The 18,549-nt window shown below is 51.6% G+C and overlaps 4 protein-coding genes across 4 annotated transcripts; 2 read left to right on the top strand and 2 right to left on the bottom strand.

The window, feature by feature from the left end:
• The first annotated feature begins 672 nt into the window (after positions 1-672).
• Positions 673-4,755, top strand: LOC100906889 (ABC transporter G family member 20). Its single transcript, XM_029112036.1, has 7 exons — positions 673-999; positions 1,257-1,504; positions 1,898-2,072; positions 2,541-2,847; positions 3,093-3,689; positions 3,795-4,284; positions 4,454-4,755. Exons 1-7 carry the CDS (start codon positions 794-796, stop codon positions 4,663-4,665), a joined length of 2,235 nt encoding a protein of 744 aa, XP_028967869.1. The 5' UTR covers positions 673-793; the 3' UTR covers positions 4,666-4,755.
• A 1,953-nt stretch (positions 4,756-6,708) lies between these two features.
• LOC100906747 (general vesicular transport factor p115) lies at positions 6,709-10,424 on the top strand. The gene is made up of 3 exons (XM_029112025.1): positions 6,709-6,882; positions 6,989-8,649; positions 8,751-10,424. The coding sequence occupies exons 1-3, from the start codon at positions 6,709-6,711 to the stop codon at positions 10,036-10,038; spliced, it is 3,123 nt and encodes a 1,040-aa protein (XP_028967858.1). The 3' UTR covers positions 10,039-10,424.
• A 719-nt stretch (positions 10,425-11,143) lies between these two features.
• LOC100899002 (calumenin) lies at positions 11,144-12,929 on the bottom strand. Its single transcript, XM_003745241.1, has 5 exons — positions 12,820-12,929; positions 12,471-12,699; positions 11,997-12,180; positions 11,672-11,820; positions 11,144-11,552 (listed from the first exon to the last, which is right to left on the bottom strand). Exons 2-5 carry the CDS (start codon positions 12,696-12,698, stop codon positions 11,199-11,201), a joined length of 915 nt encoding a protein of 304 aa, XP_003745289.1. The 5' UTR covers position 12,699; positions 12,820-12,929; the 3' UTR covers positions 11,144-11,198.
• A 1,034-nt stretch (positions 12,930-13,963) lies between these two features.
• LOC100906599 (ATP-dependent DNA helicase DDM1) lies at positions 13,964-17,622 on the bottom strand. Its single transcript, XM_029112024.1, has 5 exons — positions 17,483-17,622; positions 17,292-17,361; positions 16,446-16,709; positions 14,887-16,269; positions 13,964-14,744 (listed from the first exon to the last, which is right to left on the bottom strand). The coding sequence occupies exons 1-5, from the start codon at positions 17,518-17,520 to the stop codon at positions 14,322-14,324; spliced, it is 2,178 nt and encodes a 725-aa protein (XP_028967857.1). The 5' UTR covers positions 17,521-17,622; the 3' UTR covers positions 13,964-14,321.
• Positions 17,623-18,549: the final 927 nt, after the last annotated feature.

Below are 18,549 nucleotides of genomic sequence, written 5' to 3'. Positions count from 1 at the left end.
GTCAGACTCTACTTCAACACGAAAATACCCTCAAACGATACGGATACCCGAATTCAGCCGTGCGCCGAGAAAAAATAGGTTTCGTCCGCCGGTTCCATCGCGAGGGATCGATCAGTTGTCGTTAAGACGAGACCCTTTGCAAATAATCGCAGATTTCGGGAAAAACCGCGGTTACTTTCTGCGGTTGTTCGCTATTCCCCGTAGACTCCCATATTGAAGAAAAACCGCAATTGCGGTCAACAACCACGGTTGCAAAGCCTAACTCGGAGTCGGGGAAACCGGTCCTCGGTGGAAGTAGTGGACTAATACCTCAGGTGGTCCCTCCGTGCGGGTGGACCCCAAGTCAGACTCTACTTCAACGCGAAAATCCCTAAAACGATACGGGTACCCGGATTCAGCCGTGCACCGAAGAAAAAACGGTTTCGCCGCCGGTTCCGTCGCGAAGGATCGATCAATTGTCGTGAAGACGAGACCCAGCACCGGGGGGTTCATCGCCCACCTCAGGCTCCCAAGAGCGTAGCAGAGAAGGTTCGAGAGAGGCGTGGAGAGAAGGTGTTTTCGAGGAGCGTACCGCCACCGAAAACGGAGCTTTCGATGGAACCCCGTATTCCGCTCTCGTCCTTTCATCCTGAGCCTTATTTAAGCTCCTCTAGAGTATCGGCAAAGCGCATCATACATCGGGCGAAAACCTTAGCCGTGTTCGACTCCGTTCTACGAGATCAGAAATTCTGATCCATTGAGGTGCTCATCTCTCGCGAATCCTCAATCCTTCAGGAGGAAATTACCTGAAGAGATGGCACAGCTTCTGGACTTCAACATCTTCGGCCAAGAGGATTACAAATATCCTCTGGGAGAGCTCAGTACATCGGACAGAGGATCGATGAGCCTCACACAGAAGCTCGCCGTAGACGTCGACCGTCTCCGATTGACTTACGGGTACGGAAATTACGCTTTAGACGTCCTCAAAGGCATCGACCTCACGGTTCCTGAAGGCAAAATGTAAGTCATCCGCTTTGTATCTTATCCGCGCACTGTCTCGATAGCCAAATCAATAGCGAGTTCGATTGAGTTCATTAGAAATGTGCCAAAGATCCAGAGCGAGAACTCGTCGTATTATACGAGACTAGAGAACCTGATCCGAGAGTCTCCCATTTTTATGATCAGCGTTCCCTTTCCTACAACTATGATTCATGACGATACGCCGACAAGACACTGCAAGGAGAGGACGCTGAAGTTTTGTGTGTTTATTCTTCCAGATATGGACTTCTCGGTCCCAGCGGTTGTGGAAAAACCACTCTGCTCAAATGCATCGTGGGCCGTTTGAAACCTCAAGGAGGAATGGTCCGAGTCTTCGATCAGATTCCTGGTTCGCCGGGATCGTGTATTCCAGGACCGGGAGTCGGCTACATGCCACAGGAACCCGCGCTGTATCAGGAGAAGACCATATACGGCAACCTACATCACTTCGGGCAACTCTATGGAATGCCTGAAGAACTTATCCAAGGTGAGCGTTTAGAGAAACCGCGAGAGATGGATCAGATCTCAGGTCGCGGAGGACGCAGAGATCCGTCACGCGGTGAGGAATCGAATCGAGTCGGAGCACTTCCCGGAGTGACTGGAGAGACCCGGCTCCGACATCGAACGTCAGGAAGGCCCTTAATCTATTGCGTGCGGTGTGAATCCAAAAGTCGTTCATCATGTATCGGGTCGCCCGGTCAGAATGAATTGACGGTCTCCCATTCCGAAGCGATCTTGCAACGGAACCGAATCTTTCGGTGAATCAATTCCAAGAATAGGTTTTAACCTGAGTACGAGGAGCAGCGATCAAGTGTCCGATGGAGCGATCACTCGCACATCAATGAATAGACATCAATAATTATTTTCTTTCTTTCTGCAGAGCGCATCCGCTTCCTCTTGGATTTTCTCGACCTCCCGAGGCCCTACAAAAAGGTGGGCAAGCTCTCTGGCGGTCAACAGAGACGAGTGTCTCTCGCCGTTGCTTTGATTCATGAGCCTCCTCTCCTGATTCTCGATGAACCCACGGTCGGGGTCGACCCGCTCCTACGACTGGCGTAAGTTTCCACGAACAAGTCGAAATGCAAAAATCGTTCTTAGCGCGGACGGCTCTTGCGATGGCTCCAAGCAGCAGTCTTGCATCAATCAGAATTAAATCAGACGAGTCAAAGGGGAAGATCGTTAGGTTCAGAGGGAAGTCGCGCTCTATACTAAAAACGAAAAGGCATCTAGTATCTAGAACGGTACATCTCCGTTCTTTACTCTCATTTCTCTTGATTGGAAGTTAGATTTCGAAAAAGTCGATGTGGAGTGACTTCAACGAATCATTTCTCCACATTCTGCGAGCTTCTGCTCCTTATAAAATACGTTGATTGGTCTGTCCAACTGAGAGCATGGATGGTAGAATGGCAATCGATATTCTCGCAGCGTACCCGCGTATTCCCCACGCTCTAAATGGGAGAAACAATGGGCTGAGGAAGATTAATCCCTACGAGTTTTCGTGAACGCTCATTTTCTGTTTACAGGATCTGGAACTATCTCGTGACCTTGACACGCGAGAAAGGTATGACGGTCATCGTGACCACTCACTACGTCGAGGAAGCTCGACAGGCACACATGGTGGGTCTCATGAGGTCGGGTCGAATGCTGGCCCAGGACTCACCCGACCGACTCATGGAGGATTTCCGTTGTGGAAGTCTCGAAGACGTCTTCCTGCAACTCTGCATTGCAGCTGATAAGGAAAAACTTTCGGTCGCTCAGCAAAAGAATCTCGAGGTGGTCGGTCTCAAAATCGAGGATAAGGACCTCAGCGCCAAAGAGCTCGAGGGAGAGGTAGGAGTTTAGCCGGACCGATATTCAGTCTAGATAATCACACACATTATATCGGGTGCGTTCTCTGCCATCAGATTCAACTGTATCCCCAAGATATCCCTGTACTCCTCTCTCTGTCCGTCCCGAATATTTATGGTCTTTTCTCTCAACGATGTTTCCGGACTCTGGCGGCAGTATTCGAACGTTGCCCTGGACGGTCTCGTCGACTCCGTTTTCCTTCAGAAAATCGCGCCAATCATCCGCAGTCAGAACCTAACGCGCGGAATATTTCCTTCCAGACGCCTTCGCTGTGCGCGCTTCCGCCGGACGTCGCGAGACGTATTCCGTCGGGAGGAGCACAAATCGATCCTGATTCGAGGCGTCGCGACACGTTCTGGGAAACTTCATCGCGACAGCGCGTACCCGCGCTAGTGAAGAAGAACATAACTCGGCTGAGGAGCAACTACCCCTTCCTCTTGTTCACGTTCCTTGTGCCGTCGTTCCAAGTAATTTTGTTCTGCCTTTGCATCGGAGCGGATCCTTATGATCTGCCCGTGGCCGTGGTGAATGCGGACGCAAACCCGAGACACTCCCAAGCTTTCCTCGACACGATCCCGGGGCGAACGATCATCCAACGACCATACTCTGGCCTCGGTTCCGCGCTCGCCAGCGTGGAACGTGGCGAAACGTATGGCGTCATTCACATCGGACCCAACTACTCCAAGACCCTGAAATATCGGTTCCTGTCGGGGATCGATGCCGATAATGTCACTCTCGAAGAATCTACGATTGATATTCACATGGACATGACCAACCAACAAATTGGTTTCATACTACAGAAGACTATCTTCGAGTCCTTCGTCGTGAGTTGTATTCTATCTCAGACCTCTCATGTGATCGCATCTCCCCATGTCGTTGGAGATTTTTATTCTATGTGCCTCATTGCTTACGTTATCGAATATTTTCAGACATTCTGTGAGGAGCTCCTCCGAGATATGAACAAGAACGTTGCTCTGGCTCAACTTCCGGTCCGGGTCAAAGATCCTGTCTACGGCAATGGGAAACCGAGTTTCACCGAATTCATGGCACCAGGAATCATTCTCTCGATTACCTATATCATGGCCGTAGCTCTAACGTCCATTTCGATCATCATGGAGAGCCGCGAAGGTACCATGGAACGTTGCTGGGTAGCCGGCGTGAAACCCTTTGAAGTCGTTGGGTCTCACGTCATATCCCAGTTCTGCGTCATGAGCGTCCAGGTGGCATCGCTGCTCTTCTTCATTTTCGCAATATTCGGGATTCCACTCGAGGGGTCATTCATCAACGTCGTCTTCCTGACCTTCACTCAAGGCCTCACCGGAATGACGTATGGGCTCGTCATCTCGTCTGTTTGCAGTGAAGAGCAATCCGCGATGATGTTGGCCCTCGGCACCTTCTACCCGAATCTGCTCTTGAGCGGTACGTATCAGGTTCCCCGAATGGCCCGTCGACGGGCAGTCTCTGGAGAGACTCCATATCTTCCCTGGAAGTTCCTTTTTCTGATGCCTTCATCCAACTCTCTTTCCCTGTCTAGTCTCTTCGACTTGAGTTCCTGCCAGGTATCTACCATCGTACGTTTGAATTGCAGGAATAATCTGGCCAGTACAAGCGATGCCGAGTGTCGTCCGCTACGTCGCCTACGGACTCCCTCAGACTATCCCCACCGAAGCGCTGCGCTGTATCATGTACCGCGGTTGGGGGGTAGATAAGTACGAAGTTTGGCTAGGCTTCGTTGTGTCCATTGGTTGGTCGACTTTCTTCCTGCTCTTCGCCACTGTCGCATCCAAAGCTCGGAAGTGAGCGCAGTGGCGACCTTTGGGAGTCTAGTCATGTGATGTTTATTGAATAATATATATTCAAAATGACTCGCAGTAATGTCAATAAAATTCAATCACTCATTACTCGCTGATGAATATTCGGGGAGGAGAGAAGAGGAACAAGGGGGTCGGCACCAGATGTAGAAAAACACCTTCCTCCTTCGCCTGGCTTCCTTTAAATCCAACTCTGTTGATCCACATGATCCTGCAAGCCTCCAGAGTGTCGGAGCTGGGAGTATCAGGGCAGGGGGCTTTTTTTCCTTGCGTGAATTCAAGGAAGCGTAAAGTTCATTCCGTCACGGATGATAGAAGTCAAGAATCTTCGAACGTTCAGTTTCCTCTCCGAAACCCGGAGCTCAGCCCTATTCCCAAGATTCCCGACAAGAGAGTATAACACGGTGAGGAAGTCCCACTCATGGGATCGCCGAGCTCTGCGGATTTTTAGGTTCTGCTGGTGAGTCCGTGCGGTCCATCGAGGGCATGGAGCCGCCCGATCACTGTCATGCTTTCAGCAAGGATCATCAGCATCATCGTCTCCGCTCCCGTCTGCAGACTGGAGCTCTCTACTTGAACTCTCGGAGCCCCGCGTGACTCCCCGATGATTTCGGATGAGAAATCCTTCAAGGTCGCTCGAGCCTGCGCAATTTTAATCAGAAAGCTCAAGCTTACGAGCGGCAGGTTGTGTCTAGGAGGAGGAAGATGTCTGCTCACGGTCGACAGCAGAGAGAGATGTCTGCTACGGTGGCCACAACGTTCCCCGTGTATCATCACACAGCAGCAGGAAAACAAGAGAACATATCCATCGACCGACAATTGCTTCGGATCTTCGCCTCCAAGATATTCCTGAGTGTATTTGCACGCTCTGAAGTTAGTTTGAAGACATGTGCTAGACTACGATTTCTACAAGATCTGCTGTGAGTGTACGCTACTCCCACAATTTTTAATGCTCGAGAAAACCCGATGACGTGGGGATTTCTCGTGATTCCAGATGTTGAGGGAAATGACAAGTGGTCGCGAATAGTCCCAGTGGATTTCGGGGAGATAAAGACCTCAATAAATCCACGAGCTGATTCGAGATGTTCGGGTTGGAATGAAAACTCCTCGGGCTAGTTGCTTCAGAACGCCCGTCAAAAAGTGAAATCGGCGATCATCATCCGGAAATCTCGCTCGACTATTCGATTCGGAGATCCTTCGCCAGAATTTCTCGTGAGCATCGCAGTCTTTAACGACAAGAACTTCTCGAATCTGCCGAATTCTCGGCCGAGAGACGATACCCGATCAAATGAATCGATACCGGCTTCCCAAATCGATACGATTGCTCTGATGGAGCCTCCAGGTCTGACTGAGCTGCCCCTAATCGTGAATTATCGGGGGAGTCGGATCCTCCAGGGCCCAATATTCTCCAGCAGAAACTAAATCGCCACACTAACATCGATGATCGAGTTTCCAAACTCTGCACCGCTAGGAAGGTTCATTGACTGAGGGATACGCGAAGGCTAATCTTTTTTCCGTGATCGCTAATTCTGATCGCCTCGAAATTGAGAGATTGTTTTCGAAATTTCGGTCTGTTGAGAACGAAGCTTTATGACTGGCGGACTCCCGTAGGAGTACCCGATGATCGGTAGAGATTACTAGGCTGCTTCTAAGAGGACAGATTGCGCTCGATTCCAGTGGCATCCGCGCGTTCCGAACACCGTTCTCGGTCTGATTGAACGGCAGGAGCATGTTCCTGTCGGGACTCCTTGGCGGAGGGGGCCGGGACGAACCCCAAGAGGACGATGGACCTTCAACGGTCGACAGAATCGTAGACAGAATTGAAACGGCGACGATGCTATCCGACAGAAGAGAGGCTTGCCGCACGCTCCGGCATCTTGCCCGGGTGAGTTGAATTTTCCTGGAAACTCCCTTCAGATAACTGTGAGGTCCCGCTCTGAGGGAAGAATTCTCCTGTTCCCCCGTGTGATTTTCTGAAACTAATGTTGACGAATTCCTGTAGTCATACCGGGTGCAGGTCGGAGCCAGAGGAATGGGACCCTTGGTTCGAATTCTGGACCAAGATCGATCGGATGTTGAGATTGTGAACCTGGCTCTTGAAACACTATCGGAAATCATCTGCGCACAGGATCAACTTGGCGAGCAGTTCACCGAAATCTTCATCAAGGACTCCGGCAACGTCAATCTCTTGCTGGAGCTTATCGAGGTCAGGGTGAAAATCAAAAAAGATCGGTCCTGTTATTTATGATTGCGAATCTGGAGGACCACCATTTCCCGTGATATTTTCCTGTAACAAGTTTGCTTACACGTAGGAGCACGACTTCTCGGTCCGCTGGTCGGCCATCAAGCTGCTCTCCGGTCTGGTGTTACATCAAACGAAGCAGATGCAAACGCTGGTCCTTTCGTGCCCGAGGGGAATACCGAGGCTGATGGATCTGCTGATCGACAGCAGAGAAGTCATACGCAACGACGCATTGCTGATGCTCACTCAGCTCACGAAGAGTAACGCTTACATTCAAAAAATCGTAGCTTTCGATTCGGCTTTCGATCGTCTATTGGACATCATCGAGAGCGAGGGCTACGCCGACGGAGGAATCGTAGTGGAAGACTCGCTCAGCATCATGTTGAATTTATTGCACAAGAACGAATCGAATCTGAACTTCTTTAACGAAGTTCGCTACATCAAGCGTCTCGTCGATTTCCTCCTCAGTCTGAACAAAACAACGTCGGATTGGGCCGCAGGAAAAGTCTCGAACGTTCTGGCGATGTACAAGGTAGTCAGATGCCTCGTCAGCCCGAACAATCCGGCGAACGTGACGAGGTCCTGTCAGCGGAGTATCCGAGAATCGGGTCTGCTGACCGTCCTCTGTGATACACTGATGACGTCGGGTGTTCCCGCACACGTCCTTTGGGAGAACATAAACACCGTGGCCGAAGTCATCCGAGGATCACCCGAAAACCAGAGCATTTTCCAAAAAGTCGAAGCGCCTCCGGAGCCCCCCACGTCCGCGGTGTTGATACTTCTGATGGCGATGCTCACCGAAAAGCAGCCCCTGGATCTGCGATGCGCTATTCTCTACTGTTTCCAATGCTACGTGGAGGGTAACCTAGAACTACAAAATCAATACGTTCAACACTTCGACACCTGTACGGAAGGCAAGCATCTCCACCAGGGTTTGCTTTCGAAAGAACCGATGTGCAATTGGCTCGCAGCGATGGCCACCTCGTATCTGATCGCCAATAACAAGGGCCTCGACCATGTCATGCTCGACCTGTCCGTTTTCTTGAAGAGTCCGAACATGCCGAATCAAACTCGTATAGCCTACCTCGTCCTCATAGCTACGTGGCTCAATGGCTCAGAGGCAAACGTGGCGAAATTCGTGAACTCAGCCGATAACGTGTCGTACCTGACCTCAGAGCTGTGTCTGCCCTCCAACGAGCAACAGGAGGCCATAGTGCAATCGTTGTGCGCGATCAACTTGGCGCTCTGTATCGTCTACAACGACGACAGCAACGACGCACTCAATAAGGTCGCGCTTCGGACTCTCGTCGTGAACCGAGTCGGCCGGGACGCGTTTCTAGAAAAGCTGAGCGTCCTGGCCAGGCAACCGTGCTATGCGGCAGCTCTCCGATCTCCTCAGATTGTCGCCGACCAGACCCTGCTCGATCATCAGTTCTGCAGTCTGTACCGGAGCTGCGAGAACACGATACACAAATGTCTGGAAGAAACCGACAAACAGCAGCAGCAAATTGACGAGCTCAAGCGAATCATCAAGCAGAAAGATGAGCTCATCAATCAGCTGAGGAACGCTCACAGCTCGACCTTGGCCGGGGCGTCCACGACAGCGTCGTCTTTGGTACCGACCTTCAGCGTGAACTTGCCTCCCCAAGCGCAATCCGGTCCCCCCGTGCAGAAGGTTGCGCCAGTATGCGAAACGAATTTCTACGACGAATTCCAGAAAGCCAAGCAGAGGTGAGTGATCAAGCTCAATTTTCATACGAGAATAATAATAATTCGCGCCAATCGTGACTTGTGTTCCTGATCTCGTAAGCATCCGTGTCCGGTTTTTCCAGGATATCAGAAGTTGAACAAGAGCTTCGGATCCGTGATATGCGCATCATCGATCTGCTGGCGCTGGTCGGCGAACAGAGTACCCAACTGAAGGAGCTCGAGGATACAATTTCTTCGAGTCAGACAATCCAGGCGGCGGTCCCAATCGGTAACCGATCAGCAACACAAGTAACACCGAATCACCTCGCGGGAACAGACCCTATCTACGAGGGGTCTCAAGGACCTGCCGCGATAAGCGCAGGATTCCAAGCGATTTCTCTGGACGACCCCTCCACTCAAGCCGTGGCTCCTGCCAGACCTTCGCTGGAGAGCATGGGAGCGACCGCTATGAATTATGCGACTTTGGCCCAGAACTTCCAAACGACGGTTCCCTCAGGCCCGGAGTCCGAACAGTCCAGCGAATCTGCTGTGAATTCCGCAGCGAAGACGCCATGCTCGATAGCGGTCTCCCATGGAATCATGTCGGATAGTCCGGCGATCCAAGCGATCACTTCTGTCGTACCCGCTCCGATCGCGCAGACGGCCACCGTTTCTGAGCTGCCGCAAGCTCTCGTGATGACTGTGGCCGAGCCAGCCATGATGCCGAGTTCTTCAGCAGCACCGATGGTTCAGTTCTACAACCCGGCCGCTATGTTCCAGCCGGTGGCCTTGGCCGGTGAGCAACCGATCCTTTCGATCAGCGAGCAACCGCCGCGACCTCCATCTTCGACGGTTTCGAGCAGTGCAGCTGAGTTGACTGGAAATCGAGTCGATGAATCGAATGACGGATTCGAACTTGTACCCACTCCCACTGCTCATGAGCAGCAGCAGCAGCAGCAACAACAGCAACAACAGCAACAACAGCAACAACAGCAACAACAGCAACAACAGCAACAACAGCAACAACAGCAACAACAGCAACAACAGCAACAACAGCAACAACAGCAACATCATCAGTATCATCAACAACAACATCAACAACAACAACAGCATAGCATTCCGGTGGTTTACCCATTCCAACAAACCATGCAAACTTTTCCGCCGACGCACGTTTACGACAGTGCTCAAGCTGCGCAGTATTTAGAGTCGTTCCAGATCCCCTCTCAAATTCCTACTCAATTCGTTCCTCCAATGGTATCCGCTCCACTTAGTCAACAAGTTCAACAACAGATGGTCGGGAGCGTCCACCCGCTGCCCGCCGCAAGGTTGTTATTCGAATCAGCAGCTTCAGCAGCGCCGCAAGCCCCGGCAGCTGCCGCTGCTGCTGCCACGAATTTCTACCCTCACGACGGCAGCGTCTCTATGTTGTGATACCCGGAACTGTTCAAAAATTGAAATTATGCTCCATGACGAGTTTTAGAACGTCGCGGAGTCTCTAGGCATCGTCATTTGTTGATTTCTGAGGATCGATACCGAGACGGCTCGATTCTGGCCGATCGAAACGGTTCGAATTTGAAATTATCGTACCTGAGAGCATCTGGACAATGGGACGTGGTCGATATGGCCTGTGGAGGTTCGCTCGTTGGCATCTCTCTGATGTGGATCACTCATATCATTTTGAGTTTAGTTGGAACTAGTGATCCTCGGAAATGCTGAGCTATCCCGGAATCGGAATCGGAGAGCTGCATCGGAGGCTGTTTCTAAGAAATCATTTATGAATAAGTCTATTCAAAATACATGGTGAAGTATTCAATACACGGCTACCTAGTCTTCGGAGTAATCGCTTCTCTGTCTCAAATCCGGTGTTTTTTGAGGTCCATTCTGACGAAGCAAAGTTGAGGCGTCGATCCTATCTGGTCCATTATGCGGACATTTGGGCTCTCCTCCAGCTCGCTTGCTACCAACCATTCCTCTGCTCACCGGTCTGGGAATTCGTAGCGCTCTTTCCCGCTTCCACGAAGTCCTCGGGCGGGGGTCCTCATCTCGAGGATGGAGCTCGTGACTTAGAAACTCGCCGCTGTGTTCCGTTCCAATCTGTAGCCGACCGATCCCTCGGACGGTCTGGATGGGGCCAGTGCCAGCACCGTCCGGACGGGATGCGGTCAAGAACGCGCGATTCACCGCGGAGCTTCTCGAGAGACAACCGAACCCTGATGAGCATGATCTAGGGGAATCGAAGCTCCAACTTCGCTTCCCGTGACCGGATGCCGCTTGACGATATTCGGCTGAAGAGGATGGAATTCCCCCATGCCGTTCCCCTTCCCTCGATTCTTACCTATCCTCGAGCATAAGTTTCCCCGTCTGGTTTCTGCAGGACGCTGGATATAAATTCGAAGCTTCTTCCCTATCTATCTGTTAGCCTTAGCCCGCCGCTACATTCCCCGAAAACAGTCTGGGCATCCCTGGTCGGAAGATCCACCCTCCTCGAGAGAACTCTTGGGGCCGGTACAGGAGTAAAGACGGGTAGGAAGTTCTGTGCCGGATGTCCGGCTCTATCACATTTATTTTAAAAAATATCGATTTGGGATGGTTCAGAGTTCGTTATGCTTGAGATCACGTCCGTCGTGGGGAGCAGCGTTTTCTGCCCAGAACTCTCCCGGTAGTAGTCCTAAAAATTGGTCTGGATTCTGAAGAATGTCCGTCCGAGTGAGTTTCGTGTCGCGGTCCTGGTCGGCGAAAGAAATGAACCGCCAAGCCTCGCCCTCCTCGCGATCGAAGTTAGGAATGACCCATTCCTTCATTTCATCCCTATCGAGGCTGCCGTCCTTGTTCTTATCGAGATACGTCGTGAAATGAGCCTGTTGCTCTTTGAGCCAGCCGTCGTCGTTTTTCTCGGGACCCGCTACGCTCTTCAGATGGTCCATGTACTCGCTGAGGGCGATAATCTGTGGGGGGAAGGTTTCGTCACGGTCGATTTCCACTAATTTAATCGAGGTCCCAATGATTGAATGGGGGTTCCGACGCGGAAAGCTGCGATTGTCATGGGTGCCTGGATCTAACATACTTTATCACCGTCCGTGTCCATCATCTCGATCGCTTCGGTTACGACGATATCGTTCTTGGCAGGATCTTCTTCTGGATGCAAGAAGGCTCTGAACTCGTCCTTGGTGAGCAGACCGTCACCGTTGTCGTCTGCGTGAGCCCAGCGCCTCTCTGGAATCGGGGATAAAGTTCCATCCTTATCAAGAATCGTGCTCTTCGTGATTTCATCGAATCCGATATGATGCCTGCCGGATCGATTGGAATCGGGGAGTTGGGGGGGAGTTGGAATCGGGGCTCATCCTCCTACTGAGGAAACGGGAGCGTCGGCGAGGGAAAACGGTAGGTACCTGTTCTGGCGAGTTGATCCTTCAGATGCTTCTTCTCTTCCTCGGTCGCCGAGGCGGTCTCGCCATCATCGCTGAACGTCACTTTACGATATTCTTCCCAAGGCAAAGATCCGTCTTTGAGTTTATCAGCGAAATACTCCCATTGACGATCGATGTTGTCATTGATCATGGATCCGTGCACGACCTGGAAAGCATAATTTTCCATCGATTTGATAATATGTCCTCCGATTCCGGCGTTTTTCAACTCCCAGATAAGTTTTGAAAGAAAATCAGCTTTGGTCCGAAGGACTCGGAATTCGTCGCCAGCGCTCGCTTCTCGGGATTGAATAGCGTCCTTCCTAGAGAGCCGGGTGCCGCAACTGATCAGCTGTGAATGACAGCCGGGAAGCGCATCGACTTCGCCTCTCTTGGAGAGTCAAAGGATAATCTCTTCCTGAAGCCTCGAGCTGTCGATTCTACTGAGCTGTCTCTCACCTTGAGCCAAGCCTTCATTTCAGCAGCGTCGAGATAGTTATCCTTGTTGGTGTCGAGCTTTCCGAAGAGGTCGCTGAGAGCTTCCTTCACCCTCTTCGGATCTGGCTGCTGATAGTACTGGGGTACTTCGTGGGAATGCTCCTGCTTCGTGGGATCGACATTGCCTGGCGGAGGACTTTGAGCCAACACCGATACGAGGCAAAACGTGAACACCGTAGCGTGCAACATCCTGGATGGAAGAAGAGTCACTGGTCACTCATCGCTTCGTCTCGATCGGCGTATCAAAGAGAAAAAGCGGAATCCGTGAAGAAATATTGGATACAACAGTTAGCTCTGAAATCGTAGATACCTTTCCGAAAAACCGAGCGAAACTGTGTTGTTCCCCTCCTGTTTCGAATGCTTCGCGACTCGAACTTCGCCGCTTACACGTCAGATGAGGAGCCCGGCGTACCACGTCACAGACGCACACGGTCGGCCACAAAGAAGTAAAACTCACCTCTCCCACTTCAGTTTGCGAGATGGTGGCGCGGGCGACACTGCTCCGGAGAATCGCTGGAAGCGAACGATCGCTATCCGCGTAGATGTGGAGTTCCAGCACGTCTTCTTTTGTTTCAGCTCTTCGATTTGTTGGACGAAGGCGATCGGGATGAGCGGCGTGAATTTCGCACCGATCGATGGGTGCGAGAAATCGCAGGCTCAGGTCGAACGGTGCGGCTTATTTTCGGACTGAGCTTGCCAGCAGTCGACTGCAGGGACGTTTCCTTCAGCTCCGGAAGGGGTCGTAGCGAAGGGAGCGCTTCATCGCTTCGAAATGACCCCTGACCCGTCGCTACGACGATGAATGACGGGAAATCAAGCCGCCGAGAGAACTGGTCCTCAATCCTCGGAGAGAACGAGGGATTCGAGCTCGGCTCCACTTCCGAGAGGGGAACTACCGGAGAGCTCCGGGATCCTTCCCGGTCTGTCGGATTCCCCGATTTCTACCCCATGTTTGCCATTGGACGATCTGGGAACATATCGACCTTTCGTCTGAGAGATCTACTCACTGAAGTTGACGCCCGAAAACAGGAATGAAAAATCGAGTTTATGCGATCGTATGAGTCGAGACAATGCTGATGGCGAGATCCAGGAATCGAAGCTCACAGGTTTTCCTCAACTCTCCCGTATGCCACCCGTGAGCCATGGACTTCGGGGCGCTTGTCTGCGAATGTCCGTCAGGAGAAGGAACATCGATGGGGTTCGGAACTCCCCACGGAGGAACGAGCCTCTCCGCAGGCCCCTCTCGGTTCCACGGTCCCAACGGGCTGTGCAACAGTCCAACTTTTCTGGGATCCGATGCCTAGCGTACTCAAACATCATGGTCTGAAAAGATGGTGCCTCTGGACGGGGTGATTTCGGATATCTGGATGGCTTGCGCTACTTATCGGTGACGTCCAAGATTTAGCATATATGTGTAGAAGGAAGACGAGATACCAGGCCGTGCTCCCTGTCTTCAACTCTTTATTCCTCATTCCCAGTAGTCTCGATTCGGGATAACTCGGAAAGAAATTCTCCTCTCTCATTGTCAGTGATAAAATTATGTGATGTCATTTGACATGTGTCATTTTCAATGGAGGAAGTCTCGTCAAATCGGTTGAAATGAAACGCCACCTCGATGTATATCTCTCCCGGAAGCTCCCGCTCGGGAATACTCTCTTTCACTTTCATACGCATCGCCAACACCAGAACGCATCACGTGTGCGTATTTTCCCCAATCTCATGATGAAAAGGATTGAAGCGGTATATCGACAGGTACTTCGCATCTCGATAACTGGTGACCACTTCCAATTACCAGGACGGAATGGGGTCGCCTTAACCCTCAATATGGCTCGCTGCGTTTTTGAAAACTAGATCGCGATCGGCCAGAGCTACGATCCGAGAGGGATCGAATAGATCTCCGTCGAGGGCGGCGTCCCAATCTACGCTTTTCAGCACTTGTAGAAGGTCGCCTTGGCTGAGATCTTTGAGCGTCGACACTTTTTCGAATTTGCCGCACTTCATCACAAGTTTTTCGAGGCGCCTTTTGTCGGTTGCCACATCGAGAATCCTTTCGTCCACAGTTCCTTTGCCGATGAGTCGGTATATCACAACTCTTTGATTCTGTCCGATACGATGACACCGATCGGCCGCTTGGAGATCCATCTGAGGGTTCCAGTCGGTGTCGAAGAATATCACCGTATCCGCCCCGGTGAGATTTATCCCCATACCTCCGGCTCGAGTGGAGATCAGGAACACCTAGGGTCGACGGAGAATCGCTTAGGATAACAAAGGTGATGAAGTATGACAACGGCCTCCGCAGCTATTCGTGAGCTAAATCTAAACAGTCTCAAGTGACCAGGAGCAGCGATTCCATATTCTGGATACTGACCTTCTCAACGGAGTCGGCTTCGTTGAATGCATCGATGAACTCCTGACGTTGGTCGACTTTCGTGCTACCGCTCAGATAGAAATGCTCGATTTGGCTCAGATCGAGGTAGAGACTGATGAGATCGAGAACGGTAGTGAAGCCCGAGAAAACCAAGGTCTTGTGACCGTTCTCGATGAGCTGTCGGAGCAAGATATCGAACACTTGCATCTTTCCAGATTTTTCAAGTAGCTGCTCCCTGTTCCTCGGGAAGTAGCCACCCCAGGTTTTGTCGAGATGTACCAGCCACGGATGCGCGACCGTCTGCCTCAGGGCGATCAATATATTATTCATTTTCGCGCTACTGAATTTGACCATGCCCGATTCGAGCAAACGGATTTCTTCCTTCGTGTCCTCGTCCATTGGAGACGCGAGATTCGGGAGAGAATCGTTCGAGTTCCCAGCCTCCGAGAACAAGCTGCTCTCGGAATCCAAACTCGACAGCCAGCGTCTCCTCTTGGCAGGGGTGACAACTTCGATTTGGGGGGAGCGACGTCTGCTCTCCAATGGATCACAAGCGTACATGCTGGATCGACGAGAAGCTCGCATCGCTCTGGGCGTGTTTTGCGGGATCGCTTCGATCTTTTCCACGTTGGATTCTTCTTTTGCGTAGATGATGGCCTTGTAGATACTTTGTTGCAATTTCGTCAAGGGACAATAGACGATGATGTGCTTCTTGGGCGGCAAGTCAATCTTCACCGATTCTTTGGTGCGACGTAGGAAGAAAGGTGCCAGGATAGTATGCATCGTGCTCACAAGTTGACGGCTGTCGCCGTCCCCGAAACTTCCCTCTTCCCGATGGGCGTCGAGCTCCTCGAGCCAGCCCTCGAACAGACGGTAGTCGTGGAATATGTTCGGCAAGAGGAAGTGTAAGAGGTTGAAGAGCTCCCTTATGGTGTTCTGGAGCGGTGTGCCGGTCAAGAGCAATTTGCCGGTCACGTACAACGAGGCCACGCACTGATGGAGGGTACTCTCATGGTTCTTGATCACAGATGCTTCGTCGATGACGACGTAGGCCCATTTAAATCGTACCAGCCTGGTTATGTGGTCTTTGAAAGAGTGATATGGGGATATCACAACGGGGAATATGGATCTCGAGGAACCGTCACTGAGGGCATGCTTCACGCCGATTTCGCTGAGAATTTTCCGCCGTGTCGGAGCGGGACCGTGTAACACAACTACTGGCAGCGAAGGGCTGAATCGTTCAAACTCCTTCTTCCAGTTCCTGATGGTGGACAGCGGGCCAAGCACCAGGAATGGACCCGTAGCACCAGTCGCCACCAGGTGGCATATCATCGCGATCGATTGCGCCGTTTTCCCTAGACCCATCTCGTCGGCCAATATCCCGTTGAGAGCCTGGGGACGGAAGCGATGCGTATGGGTCAGCGCGTTAGACAGCAATCGAGTCATAACTCGCCGTTTTCTTTCCGTGAAAAATTTTGTATTCCCGTCTCGAAAAGGAGGGCACAGAAAAATTCAAGCTCCAAGAACGTGAACATATAATCGGTCTTCTCGAATCGCATTGAGCTCACCTGCTTCCTGAGCTTCACCATCCAAGCCAGCCCTTCTCTCTGGTAGTCTCTAAGAACTCCTCCAGTAAAGAGTGAATCGTCTACTTCGAGCTCGTCTGCGTTGAAAGAAGCGGCACGTTTTGCTGTCAGAGTTTTCGCGACTTGCGTTGAAAACTCTAAGCTCTTGTCGAACAGGGAACATAATTCTCGAAACGACTTTTCGCTCTCGGCTCTGGCTTGCTTTATCAGTTTGTCTTTCAAGTCTCTATTGATGAGAACACCCTCCTGAAAATCAATCCTACTGCGTCAAAGAGGTTCAGCGCTCAATCCTACTCATCGAGCGCTTTGGCCAACGGTCACGGAGGTCGAGAAGTCGTCGCTAATCGCCAGGGGTCGGCCATCTCTTCGAGGGTGTCTTGCTCCGACGTTCCCCAGGAGGCAACATCTGACTTCCGGACCTGACCTCAGCCGTGAGTCTCGTATTTTTTTCTGGGGAGAAACAAGACCCCGGGATCCCGAGTCAACGTCTCAACTTCAACAGAGTTTGACGAGATTAAAGAGATATCGAGCTCGGACGCTTCAGCATGTCTTCAGTTTTTGTCCGGAGGAGGCTGACCGCAGAATCTGCTCTCGACGCGCTTCTAGGTGCCATTTTACAAGACGCTCTGTAAGATATCCACTGATTCGAACCCCCCCCCCGCCCCCTCTCGTGGAGAACTCCCAGTTGAGGGGGCCTCGAGAGACCATCGGCGTTCGTCGATGCCCCGCCAGATTTGGCCCCTCATAGTTTCCGTAACGTGGAGCGCTTACAATTATCTCGATACGAACGACAAAAAAGCTACAGGATGAATCAGAGTGCTGACTGACCTGTCGAGCTGTTATGATTTTGGCCGAAGAAGCCCTTCTTTTAGGGGTTCTGTATTTCGAGGGCTCTGCCCTGAAAGATATTATATCGGTTCCGTTAATGAGAGGCGCATTCTGCTCCGTCCGATGATTCGCTCTCGGATAGGGCTCTCTATTCCTTGAGATTCCACTCTGTCGGAGCAGCGGAGACTCACGCAGGATGTTCTGTGTTGTTGGCGATTTGCACATCCATCGTTTGCGAGGGTTTCTACCGTGATTGATCCGACTCCACACGGTTCGATCTCATTCGAATCGTAGCTCGGTGTCTGCTTATGTCGACACCGGCGGCGCGAGCGATCTCGGTGCGGCAATGTGTTCAGGCACATTGCTTTCCTTCAACTTACGAGGTGCAGACAACACCCGGGAACATTACTTTCGGCGCTGATGAATAAGCGATCGATCGCTCCCTGTGTACTCTATTATAAGGTACGGGATAACTTATCCGAGCCGTGTCGTTCTGGCGAAAATTCGCTCTCATTTCCCGGAAGTTTCAGAAGGACAGAACGATGAGATAGAGGACCATAAGCAAGGGGGGATGGAGGCAGCACGCGAGTCTACGCGAGGAAAACATCGCCCCTAGAGCATGGAGTTCCCCTGACATTGAAATGATCTTCGACCTAGGCTCAGGGCAGATGCTTTCTCAGTCGAAAGTTTGTCGTCTGACAGAACCAGAAATCGAGAGTGTATTACCAACCAGCCAGCCCATCGATCAATCGAATTGCCAGTCTACGTCCAGCCCAAAGGAACTGAGCTGGCAGATTCGGATGGGACTTGTCGTTCGAAGCAAGCCATGTCCGGCCGACGGAGGCTCTCTCGGCGAACTGACAGCGATGTTATTTTCGGTGGTAACCGCAGTCCACTCCCTCGTGCTCACTGGAGCAGGCAGCGACAGTCGAGTGCTCGACCGGAATTCCGCTCGGAATATTTAACAACGAGATCAAACGGGAGTACTCTTCATATTCCACCATGAGTCCCTCCCTACGACGTGGACGTCAGATCGGGGAAACCTAGCTCACTCATTGAATTGACACTGTTGGGATTATTTCATGGGCTCGAGTCAACCCCGAATCTTCAATGCTCAGATCGCGGGACAGTGATGCACTGAATATTAGTCGAGCTCTTTATCTGAAACGCAGAGCTCCCAAGTTAATGTGCGCGGAGTCTCCTCGTCGAGTCGGAATGTCCTGCTGGCAGCCGCTGAGGGCTTTTTCAAACTTGCGCG

The sequence above is a fragment of the Galendromus occidentalis genome, unplaced genomic scaffold (genome assembly GCF_000255335.2).
Source record: "Galendromus occidentalis unplaced genomic scaffold, Mocc_1.1 scf7180000077480, whole genome shotgun sequence".
Taxonomy (NCBI): domain Eukaryota; kingdom Metazoa; phylum Arthropoda; class Arachnida; order Mesostigmata; family Phytoseiidae; genus Galendromus; species Galendromus occidentalis.
Note: the sequence above shows the minus strand (reverse complement) of the source record. Positions and strands in the feature narration are given on the sequence as shown.